This window comes from Betta splendens, chromosome 9, assembly GCF_900634795.4.
Source record: "Betta splendens chromosome 9, fBetSpl5.4, whole genome shotgun sequence".
Taxonomy (NCBI): Eukaryota; Metazoa; Chordata; class Actinopteri; order Anabantiformes; family Osphronemidae; genus Betta; species Betta splendens.
Window position 1 is genome coordinate 20421339 of NC_040889.2, and position 11445 is coordinate 20432783.

General features: G+C 42.7%; 2 protein-coding genes across 2 annotated transcripts; both read right to left on the bottom strand.

Annotated features, from left to right (window-relative positions):
- Positions 1-137: 137 nt before the first annotated feature.
- On the bottom strand, positions 138-4460 carry ankdd1b (ankyrin repeat and death domain containing 1B). The gene is made up of 15 exons (XM_029161495.3): positions 3862-4460; positions 3629-3729; positions 3443-3541; positions 3250-3348; positions 2854-2958; positions 2687-2788; positions 2478-2576; positions 2157-2255; positions 1989-2087; positions 1764-1862; positions 1576-1674; positions 1392-1487; positions 869-1070; positions 611-742; positions 138-523 (listed from the first exon to the last, which is right to left on the bottom strand). The coding sequence occupies exons 1-15, from the start codon at positions 4034-4036 to the stop codon at positions 465-467; spliced, it is 1665 nt and encodes a 554-aa protein (XP_029017328.1). The 5' UTR covers positions 4037-4460; the 3' UTR covers positions 138-464.
- A 152-nt stretch (positions 4461-4612) lies between these two features.
- polk (polymerase (DNA directed) kappa) lies at positions 4613-11404 on the bottom strand. The gene is made up of 15 exons (XM_029161485.3): positions 10541-11404; positions 10274-10417; positions 9902-10021; positions 9665-9817; positions 9236-9367; positions 8966-9116; positions 8587-8805; positions 8313-8437; positions 7962-8128; positions 7850-7882; positions 7647-7743; positions 6842-7013; positions 5793-6701; positions 5186-5234; positions 4613-5092 (listed from the first exon to the last, which is right to left on the bottom strand). Exons 2-15 carry the CDS (start codon positions 10400-10402, stop codon positions 5008-5010), a joined length of 2541 nt encoding a protein of 846 aa, XP_029017318.1. The 5' UTR covers positions 10403-10417; positions 10541-11404; the 3' UTR covers positions 4613-5007.
- Positions 11405-11445: the final 41 nt, after the last annotated feature.

Genomic DNA, 11445 nt, shown 5'->3' on the forward strand with positions numbered 1-11445 from the left:
TTCCTAGGAATAGTTACCTTTGCATCAGTTTCAACTTTTGTTGAAACTTTTTTAAGACATGAATGTGTTTACCCATTTCAGCTTTTTTACAGATATGAAGTGAACAATTTCCTGAGCAACAGGGTTTTTCTCAGGGACATATAGCAGGTTAGGAGCTGGAGTTTAGTTTTAATTGAAAATAGAAATGCATTTCTGCAAAGAATGTTTTTTACATTAACAGTGAGACTATAATGTAATGTGTACAATCACATTTTAAACATATGTGTTGTCAGTATTTTTCAGACTGATTAACTACTGCTTGTTGTCTGCTTTTACTAAATTAAAGCCATAAATTAATGAGACATAAAAATATTCTGACAGTTTTATTTTGAAATAAATTATGTTCCTCTTAACATCTAGTAAAAACTAGTTAAAATAATACAAGCATGGAGTTAATTTTATCAGTCTACATGTTGAAGTGCTCATCATGAGATGTTGCAACTCTTCTGGTTGTTGGCACGATCAGCCTCTGTCCGAAGCTTATCTGTGAGGAAGATTGACATTTTTGTAATAAAGCTTTGTCTAATAACCCCATAACGTAACTACATTTGTTTTGGAAAGATGAAGGCACCTGCAGCTTTTCTGTTCCCTATGGCAGTGAGGCCCTGGAAGAGTTCCTTGGCAGGGTTCTTCTGAGACATCTCTTCCCCATGGAGCCAGATCAGCAGCATCCTGTTCCCATGTTCCCTGTAGCTGTGCTGTTCTGCAGACAAACAGAACTGTCCAATAAGGTCCACAACTTGGCAAATTCTAAAATAACAAAGTCGGTTGGGAAGGACAGACACGTTTCAGACAAAAAGCTTATGTGGCCAGTGTGAGCTGTGAGCACCTGTCCACTGCTCCTCAATGGCCGACACTTGCTCCTTAGTGAAGTTCCAGTGTCCCGCCAGTCTTTTCCAGTCTCCTGGCTTCAAGAGCTCATACGTCAGATACCAGGCCGTGGAGCGAAACTGCCTGGTTTCAAAGCGGTGGTCGAGTTTGAACGTGAGTGGATGCTCATTGTGAACAGTCTCATTAAGCTCAGGGTTGGCCTGAAAGGGTAATTAAATCATGTCAACAGATTGATAAAGGACACAAGGCTCAAAGAGCACAGGGCCATGGGTAGAGGTTATTGGAAATACACACAGTCACGATTAGCAATATGAAACGTATATCAGGCATATTCTTAATTAAATTGAAAGCAAATTGGCTGTCAAATGTTTTTACTGTGGGTGCTTAATACCATTAGAGGGGATCCAGCTAATCCAGAATGGGAGGTTGAAAATTGAATGTAATTATTCATCTCAAGGCCTCAAATAAATGATACTACATGTGAAAACACAGAAACCGTGCAGCCTTTTGCTGGGTCTTACCGTCCTCCAGGCGTAGTATCTTTCTGCTCTTATGATCATGTCCACAATAATGGCCTCGTTGGCTCGCGCCGCCACACCCAGAGCCGTTTTACCCTGCTGCTCCAAACCAAAAGACTTTGTTTAGTGCTGTTCTGTGTTGTGGCTATTGTGCATCAGCTTGTAGAAATGCTACTCGATTTCTTACTCGATCCCGAAGAGTCAGATCCGGCCCGGCTTTAAGAAGAATTTCCACCACTTCAATTTTGGCCAACTCTGCAGCAAAATGCATGGCAGTCTGGGCCCTCTGAGGGTTCATGAGAGAGGACACAGCACAATTTAACGCTTTGGTCTCATTTCTCTTAGTTTTTGCTTTTGTCACAAAAGTGATTGCACCTTGTCTGTGATGTTAACGTTGCATCCCGCCTTCAGGAGAGAATGGATCACGGGGATGTGACTGTTTTTCACTGCCAGATGGAGGGGGGCCTCTAGGTGCTGAGAGCAAAAACAACATCAGTCCAAAACATGTTAGCTCAGGTGATAATCTGTAGGAGCTACAATGAGGTGCACCCGGGCAGCAGCAGCAGCAGCAGCTCAGTTAGTGTGTGTGGGAGATCGTACCTCACTCTGAAAGTCTGGATTTGCTTTATACTCTAAAAGGAGCTGGACGAGAGCTGTGTCTCCTCGTTCTGCCACTGGATGGAGAGCACTGCATTTGGCCTGAAAGAAAGCAAGTTCAGACTCTGCTACAGTGGATTGGTAGGAAATAAAGCATTAGTTCTGTGGTACCGTTGTAAGGATGTTGGGGTTGCATCCTGCCTCAAGCAGAGTGAGAACACACTCTTCCTGTCCGTTATCTACAGCCTGGTACAAAGCTGTTTCCCCATCCTGCATCACAGAGAGGTCAACTAAATATATACATCATAAAATGAGTGTTTTCAGATTGATCTTTTTGTTTAATGGTGATGTTAAACATTTCTTATGTCCCAGTCTAACCAGTCTTATGACAGTAACCAGTATGTTTGAAGCATCCAGCAGTGGATTAGCTGCTGAGCACACCCTGCCGCAAACCAAACCACAATAGAGGCTATGTTTACTCTGATTGCCTACCATATTGACTTCATCCAGAGTATCAAAGCTCTGCAGCAGCAGTTGGACGGCGTCCAAGTGGCCGTTCCTGGCAGCTAAGTGCAGGGGCGTGTCCCCTCTCTGGCAGAAGGGAGGCAGGGAAACAACTGGCATCAAAGAGCGGCGGAGCTTCCTTGCAGGTGTGACACAGACACGCGCACAGAGAAGCACAAAAACAAGTCTTTACACACCTTGTTGGGCTTCATGGCGGCCATTTGGTACGGCTCCATGAGCATCTCCAGCATCTGAACGCAGCCATGCTCTGCTGCCAACGCAAATGCCTGATGCCCTGACTGAAATAGAAGGGTGGCGTTAGAAACGGCAGCATTCGCAGCACGCAGGTCGGTTCAGCAGATACCTGGTCCTCTTTGTCTAGTTCTTTCATCTGCAGGTCATTAACAATGTACTCCACAATGTCCGTGTGGTTGTTGATGGCAGCACAGTGCATGATGTTTAGTCCTCCCTGAGGCAGATAAAAGCAAAGTTAAAATCATTGGATACTGGAAAAAGAACAGAAAGACATTATTGGATTTTACATTATAATGTATAAACATATTCCAGTGGAATTTGTAACCTTTTTAAGCAGCACATGAGCCGTCTAAGAAGTTACACAGGCTTTTCCAAACGTCTACATTAGCTACTGAGTGTAAAAACATTTTTAGAACGACTGCTTTTGTCCAAGTGGTTTTGAATTGATCCTACACATGAATACAGCTGTTAGAATTGCACGTCCAGCTAACTGAGAATATGTTACCTCGTTCTCCACCTTCTGCTCGGCACCAGCCTGCACTAATAACTTCAGGATCTCCAAACTGCCGAACCAGGCGGCCAGATGAATGGGGGCCACTCCATACTGTCGCACACAAACACCAAATGGGACGTTAACCACGTTCAACTGTACACATGCTGCGGAACGAAGCTCCAGCGCTCGGACGCAGGCACCCAACCTTGTCCATCTGATCCACCTTGACCCTGCGCTGTAGGAGAAACTGCACGGCCTCCTTATGTTTGCCGGCCACCGCGAAGTGGAGGGCGGTCCTGTTATGCTGAGAAACAACACGGTGTGTTATTAGTCAGAACCGTGTGATATAATTATATTTATTAGAGACACACATGGCTGGTTTTAGACTGACCACATTCTTTGCATTGGCATTCAGGCCTTTACAAAGACTCTTCATGGCCACCACATCATTTCTCTTAGCCGCATCCATAAACTGCTTCTCTGCATCCAGCACTGGACAAGACAGCAGGACAGGACGGTTTCCATCAGATATACAGACAAATGACGTTTAGGACACATACACAGGCATATGAGTCAAAACAAACTCATGAAAGTGTTTCTAGAGACGCTACATTATGTACTCACACATTTCTTTATTGTCAAAGCTGTCGTCTGTGTCTTTGTCCGAGTTCCTGTCCAGTAGGAAGTCGGCGAAGCCCTTCACAGTCTCCTGTCTCATCCACTTTCGAGGGTCCAGATTCTCCTTCTTGGGACGATGCTTCTTGATCGCCGCCTTTAGAGTCGAAGCTTTCTTCTCCATTCCGAAGGGCTTTAAGGGACCTCTTTGTGTAACTAAGACAGGCTTGGTCCCTGGTAATAAACTGCCTAATGGGTCTCTTCAAAGTAAATCAAATACCACAAGAAGCCGACCACACAGCGGACAGGAGGTTAAAACGCCTGCATCGCTCCGTTTCGTCTAGTTCCCTTATTCAAACAGTCGACAGGGAGCTTTGAAATAAAGTGGACGCCTGCTGTTTTCTTAAGGCTGGAGGGCTGATCCTTGTTTACTTTAGCAGCTCACACCCTTGTAGGACCTGCTGATAGTAACAGTCTACGGTTCACATGACAGTACAGTAGGGCTTCATTTACTGTAATTACTCCCACCTGCATAGGAAGAGGACGTTGTTCAATCCATTAATTTAATGTTATTTATCTTTGAGATGTTACAGTATACCTGAAGCAAATGAATGTGACACAGTGCTGTGTTTACAGAGATTACCATGAAGTAGTCGTTGCTTGTTTGTTTAGGGACATTTGATTGGTTTGGGTCTCACAATCGTCTGCATATGTGTATATACTATAAATATGAACATCGTGACCCAAAATGAAATTGCTGAATTGCAAATGTCATTTATTGCTTCCATTTACACGACAGATTCTATTTTGTCTTCAAACCCATCCAATAATATTAAGAAGCACAATTAGAAGATCTGCATAAATAAACTCCAATAAGACACATTTAAAAATCTTGGCATCTTAGCATGTAATAAATAACCTCATGATCTATTTAGCATAATTTAAAATAATCAGTGAGTAACAGAAGATAGACAACTGGCAACTGGCATCAAAGTCATGTCAATGAATTTTACTAAAATCTATAAATATACTAAATATAGTATATTCATGCTTCATTTTTTTCCTACTGTGCGGCTCATAGAAGGCTAAGAATTAGTGCAAATACATCTTTGAGGTCTCATCTGGAGGACAGTCTGTTAGGCGCTGGAGGCGCTGTTACAACCTGAAGAACTTGTCAATTGTGTTGCGAGGACCATGGCCTTTAGTCCTCTTTGGATTAGGTGAGGAGGGAGAGTCGCGTCTAGATGTCAAGAAATGCACACAAACACAATTTAATTTTAAAAACTGATCGTTGACATCGTAATGAAGACATTCTGTCAGAGAGCAGTCTCACCGTTTGCTTTTTCCTTTACATGCTTGTCTTGGCAGGAGATGACCTGTGTCTGTGGACAGAAACAGACACTCATGGATGTGGACATAGAAAAAAAAAGAACTTTACCTCTACAGTAAATTGACGAAATAAAAATGGCATCAACTGAGAGGAGACACAATAGCAGCAACTCCTCAGAGACATAAAGAGTGCAATCTCTGAGCCAGGCTTGTTTAAGAAGAACCCAGCAGCAACACGTTGGAGGAAATGAATAGGTGGGAAAGTGATTTAGCCGAGTCCAAGACCAGGGCAAGCAGAGCCCCATGGGGTGAAATGAGATGTCTTTTCCCTGTGGGAATCGATACAAGCTTCTCACCCAGTGTCATTGTCTGTAAATAACAGGGTCACAGGCCGCTGACACCCTTCCAAATAGACATCGCTTCAATTAACTGGAAAGCTGTCGCACTCTAACCGCTTGTGGACGACACTAACAGTGAACCTGTCATCAGAAACTTCAGGCCAATGAGGGAACCGCAGATGAAGCCCCGGAGTAGACACGCGCAGTAATGTGCAATAAGCACAACCTAATGATTCCTGATGAACCTGTTAAACGTATTTCATACACACTCACCCTCTGTCCTGTTCCTCGTCAGCGACGGTGGGTCTTTGGGAGGAGAGGTCTGACCCCGCAGCTCGTGAAGGACCTCTTGATTCAGGCAGAGGTCAACGTGGTGGTTGAAGAGGGTGAGGTCGCCGGTGTCCTGCGTCCGCTGACACACGGGGCAGATAAGGACGGACGACTGAGGGGTGGTTTCGTGGTTGGCGCCAGTTACTGACGACGCTGGGTGAGCATCCTTTATCAAACTCGGCTGAGCTTCTCTTTTCGACTGGGACTCTTCGTCGCCATTTGCCTTCGCACTCTCAGTGGTACACTCCCCTCTGCACCTGTTCACCCCTTCCAATGCTTTACACTCTGCCTCGGACTCCAAATCTGACTCCGAGTCAGGATGGTTGCTTTGGTTTGGATTCCCACACGAGTTACCGAGACACCGGTCGATGTGTTCGTTGAAGACATTCAAATCCGTCGTCTCCACCTGCCTGAAACACACAGGACAGGTGAGGCCGTCTGACGTCAGGCGTCCACAGCCTGACGTGGACGCCTGGGCCTCTGTGGGGGCTGCACTCGTGCCGCACCCGTCCGTGGGAGCAGAGACAGAGGCGTCCCGCCCCTGTCCACCCTCCTCTGTGCTCGCCTTCGCTGCCTGGAGCTGCAGCCTTTTAGCATGAGCCCTCTGAAAGAAAGACTGCGGCTCGCTAGTCCGGCCACCTTCTCCTGGTTTCTGGCTCTTCTGCGCTGAGGGAAGACCAGCCAAAGGCCAGGCTGGGACAGAGTGATTGGAGAAATGCTCCTTTTCCTGCTTTTGATGCATTTCTTGGGTAGAGTCAGTGGAGTCCGTCTTGCCTGTCTGGAGAAAACCAATAATGCTCTTCTGCAGGGGCTTTTTGTCATCCAGACTGACAAACGCAGAAACTCGAACACCTACAAGCGCAAAAACAAATTATGTGGAGAAATAAAGGCCAAGTGTCAATTATTTTCCCATGCAGTGTGCTACAGATCATTTAGATTTACTTCAAGCTTGAATTAATTGATATGTCACTTATATAGCTATATCTAATTACCCATGAGTCTCAGTCTGAGTGGCTGGGGGCTTTCATTTTCTATTTCTGTTTTCAGTAGATCCTTAGCAACAGCAAATATCTCATCCAGCGTAGCAATGGCAGACTGCAGCGTCTGTGCTCTGGTTTTCACCTCAAAGTTTACATTCTTCAGCTTCAGCGTTACCGTTTTACCCTTGAAGGAAAGGAGACAGAAAAACACAGCTCATAGGAGAGGTCATCACTGTGCAAGTTACACACCTTCCTTGTCAGTGATGCGTACTGTATGGAAGGAACACAAACAAAAACCTATGCAATGTGTTTCATCACAGATTAAAACAATGCATTTTGTGAATAAAACACAATAAAGCACTTTTATAGTAATGTGATCATCTCCCAGGGAAACATTTCCTAGGCTGATAGTAGCTCCTGCTGTCTCCTTAATAGCCCTCCATTTCCTCCAGCTATCAAGGCCACATCAGAACCCAGGCAGGGGGGTGATGGCTGTGCCAAACCATCCAGGACTTTCTCCATCGATTCAAAAAGCAATGAGCAGGTTGATGTAAATGTATAAGATACGGGTTGAGCAATTGTAGGAAGGTCAAGAACACGATGGTATTTCTTTTTTTTTTTTTTTTTTACTAATAAAACAATTTTCTCTTCATCGATTTATGTGGCACCCAGTTCAAAGAGTCCCAGCATTTGCTTTATTTGACATCTCATTGCTGAGGTTGGCAGTAATACAGTGTCATGACTTAAAAATATCCAAGCTATGAAACAAATCACCTCATGTACGGCTGTAAGTGCATTTAATGCCTCTATTCTGTACCTTCAGGCCTTCTTTTTTCATGTCTTCTGCTAAATCTCCACAGAGTTCTCGACACAATGAAAACTGCTCCTCGGCTCTGCTCAGTTCCTTAAATGTCCTTTAAATATTAAGACACCATATTAAGACAGTCAGAATAATGGATAGCTGAAAAAAAAAAACTTTTAAAAAATTGTTTGTCTTAGAAAGAACATTCAAAAACGAACCTTTCTGTGCTCATGCTTTTTCTTTCTTCATGTCTGTATAAAAGCAAAAATTGTTAATTTATTTTTGAATGAACTAAACCTGTCCTGCTCAGTTTTATGAAACCAACATTACCTGGGTATATATGTGGAGCTCAGACCCAGAGAGACCTGCATGAAATGATGCCAGGCTGTCTCTGAGAACAACAACGACAGCAGCGCCATCTGCTGGCCAAGGTGAGCGCAGTTACTGATGCCCAGTGCGTTGAGCATCTTCTCGCTCACCTTGCCTATGCCAGAAACCTGGAGGAACACAAGAGCACGTATGTCTGTAAATATTAACATACATCATCTATGCTCCATCAGGACAACTTCACTTTACTCTACATTTATCAGCCTCATGATTACATCCTGACATCTTCTTGTAATTATTCAAAGCAAACTCTCAAGGCTCTGTTTATTTTAGTCTGAGCAGTGTATACTGTACTTTTCGAACTGGCAGATTCTGGACAAACTCCATGACTGCCTCTCTGGTGGAGGGGAGTCTGTACTGGCCATTGGGCTTGTTCTTGTCACTGCACACCTTGGCAAGCATCATGTTTGGAGCAATTCCTGGAAGAGTGAATAGTGCATTTTAGCCACAGGAAAAGAAAATGTGATAGACAAAAGCATGACACAATTACAATTACATTGTAATTACATTATTCTAATACAACTGTTTAGTGACGTAGTAAAGAACAATGTATTATTTATCACATCACCTGCACTGGCAGTCAGCATAGTTTTCTGCTCAATGCGGAAGCGCATCTCTTTCACTGCCTCCTCAACAGAAGTGCCAAACACCTCACAAGCCCCACCAGAAGCACAAACACCTTCCGAGCTCAGCAAAAAGGGAGAAGAGTTTGGGCTGTCCTCAAACAGGACCGGAGAAAGGTCTATCTGCTCCGGAGCTGCCTCCTCAGGCTCAATGTGCTCTTCACCTTTACAGTAATCAAAGGGTTTTAAAGAATATTCACATTGTTATCTAGTGTATGAAATTAACCAATTCAAGCGATAACATTTCAGTTGTGTTCAATGTGTGGTCATGTCTACAGTAAATGTGGCAGAAAAAACATGTTTCTGGATAATTAAGTCCTGCACCTGTGGGAGAACTGTTGGTGCGGCAGCGGTGTGTACGAGACGACTCCGGCCAACTCTGCCTCTGTTCCAGGTGGTCTGTAAAATCCAGATAGGCTTCATCCAGGCTCACTGCTTGGAAATGAGGGTCATAGTCTGCAAAGATCTCTCGGATCTAACACAGAAATAGAAATTCATGAGCACCTGAAAAATGCAAATGATTTCAGTAGTATTTGTTGTAAAGTGCGTTTTTATCTGCTTGCTGGCGTGCGTGCGTGCGTGCGTGTCACTCACCTCTTCACTCACAGCTCTGTATTTGTTAAAGTTAGGTGGCACTATGACTAAATTGGGGCATAGTTTCTTTGCAATGAAGCCAGGCATGGCAGCTCGGACCCCGTATTTCCTTGCGTGGTAGTTAGAGGTTGACTGAAAATAAAAAAGTGAGATAAATAGAAAATACTGAGACAAACTATTTATATTGTGGTTTTGTTTAAATAAATTTTTAATATTACATCAATGCGTAGAATAGAATAATTCCGTATTTAGTTATATTTATGAGAACTTGTTTAAACGTTGTAAAAAAATTTAACTTTAACTTTATTCACTGAGAGAATAAAGATAGAGTATGAACCTATAAAGTAAAGTGTTATTATATCTATGTCCTGTATGACTTTTGTGACTACAATTATATTTGTAAGTATTTCCCAGGCATTTTTTACCCACCAGCATGCTCATGGATCCCACAGCCATGGGCTTGTCCTTCAGCTCAGGGCAGTCTCTCATCTCCACAGCAGCATAGAAAGCGTCCATGTCCACATGCACAATCAGACGGGTTAGATCACGACCTCTCTCCAGCTCCGAAACCACCCTTTCCACCTACACAGCGAGGTTTGCACACTTAGTACATGGAACAGACATGTTTCTGTCTTTTCACCCAGATAAGCACATAGCATGTCTTACCTGAGCTTGTGCTTTCTTTAACTGCTGCTCTGTAATCTGCCCCTTTTGTAGCATAATTTTCTCAATGCGCTGGTTCACCTGGTGCTCTCGCTTCAACTCACTCTCATAAAACCTAGAACCCTGTAAAGGAATTTGAAAAACAACAGTGTCAGAATCTGTAGCACAAATGTAAGAGCTTTAGGAGCTCATCAATCCTTCTTTGTGTAATTTTCTAATGTATATAGCCTTTTTACTCATGAGTATTTCTTGTTATTGTTGTAATTTGTGTTATTTTATATTGTCTACATCCCTTTGTTAAGCTACTTGCTGGTTACACAGGTGAGCGAATGTCTGAAACGCTATTATAACTGGTGTCTGAACTGCTGTCTATACCTTGGATGTCTCCATGATGATCTTGTTAATCATGTCCCTGTCAAGACCCTCCATTCCAGCCTTGTTGTCATTGAGGGCCATTCTGGAGAGCAGGCCCTCATCTTTAGCAGATGCAGCTCCATTGTCCATCCTCAGTGCTGGACCCTTGACAGGAGACAATCATGTCCCAGCTGTCTTTAAATGTTACATAACATTCGCACATAGACGATATATGTGTTCCGTTTTGAATTATTAGCCCCAAAAACATACTTTAATTCAACACCTTACCTTTTCACTGTGAATTGGAAAGATCACCGTGAAATCTAACCGCTCAGCTGTCACATAACCTACATTTTTTAAAAACAGATTTTGGCGGCACTTCCGGGGTCAACGACGTCACAGGAAGAGGCTGTGCTTGTCTTGTTTTACGTTAAAATAAAAGAGAAAAACAAATTTATTTGTGTGGTTGAGAAAAGCTGAGGTACGTATGTTATAACAATATAATATATATTTCTACAGACATACATATGTGTCCAGAAATGTATATAAAGATTAAATAGATATGGGTTAAAGCTAGGAGTGCACTCTTTTAATGGTTTTGTAGGTATAATAGCTACTAATTTGTGTCCTACAGCAGCCCAGTATAACTGCAAGACACAAAAAACGTTTGTATTTCATATAATGGTTTAAAATAAAAGTTTGGATATTTAAATTAAATAATTAAATAATAATAAATTGTTTCTTTAAATTCTGTTCATAACAAATATGATTATTTATTCTTTAGTCTAGAAATTTGTGTCATTTTATCTGATAAGAAGTGGACTTTAGCATCAGTTAAATCAATTAAAGTCATTTTAGAGTGAGGCAATATCAGTAATATCAGTGTGTAAAGTACAAGGGCACAAGAATATCTGATAAAGTGGCTAGATAAAATAATGAATATAAAATGAACAATAAATAATACCAATGATTAGCTCCAAACAATATTTACATTTGTGCAATTTGTATATACATACAGAAGCACACGTTATAAAAAATAAAATCAACAAGGTCTCGGGGATACGAATCTAGCCGCAGGAGTTGCAGTCTTCTTCTGGAGTTATTCTGACAGTGCTTTTATTTTGATGAAAAACATGAGTAGTTCCGGTGTGATTGTCGCTGATCACTTGACTCCGTTTTGTAGGTACACAGTA

What these genes read in the sequence shown, in the direction of transcription:
- ankdd1b (XM_029161495.3), bottom strand. Translation starts at nt 4,036, where the DNA reads ATGGAGAAGAAAGCTTCGACTCTAAAGGCGGCGATCAAGAAGCATCGT. An exon ending in ACGTTAACATCACAGACAAG is followed by an intron (nt 1,675 to 1,763) that starts GTGCAATCACTT and finishes ATGAACCCTCAG; the next exon opens with AGGGCCCAGACTGCCATGCA. An exon ending in GATACTACGCCTGGAGGACG is followed by an intron (nt 1,071 to 1,391) that starts GTAAGACCCAGC and finishes TTACCCTTTCAG; the next exon opens with GCCAACCCTGAGCTTAATGA.
- polk (XM_029161485.3), bottom strand. Translation starts at nt 10,402, where the DNA reads ATGGACAATGGAGCTGCATCTGCTAAAGATGAGGGCCTGCTCTCCAGA. An exon ending in CACCAACAGTTCTCCCACAG is followed by an intron (nt 8,806 to 8,965) that starts GTGCAGGACTTA and finishes ATTACTGTAAAG; the next exon opens with GTGAAGAGCACATTGAGCCT. An exon ending in ACTCAGACTGAGACTCATGG is followed by an intron (nt 6,702 to 6,841) that starts GTAATTAGATAT and finishes TTGCGCTTGTAG; the next exon opens with GTGTTCGAGTTTCTGCGTTT.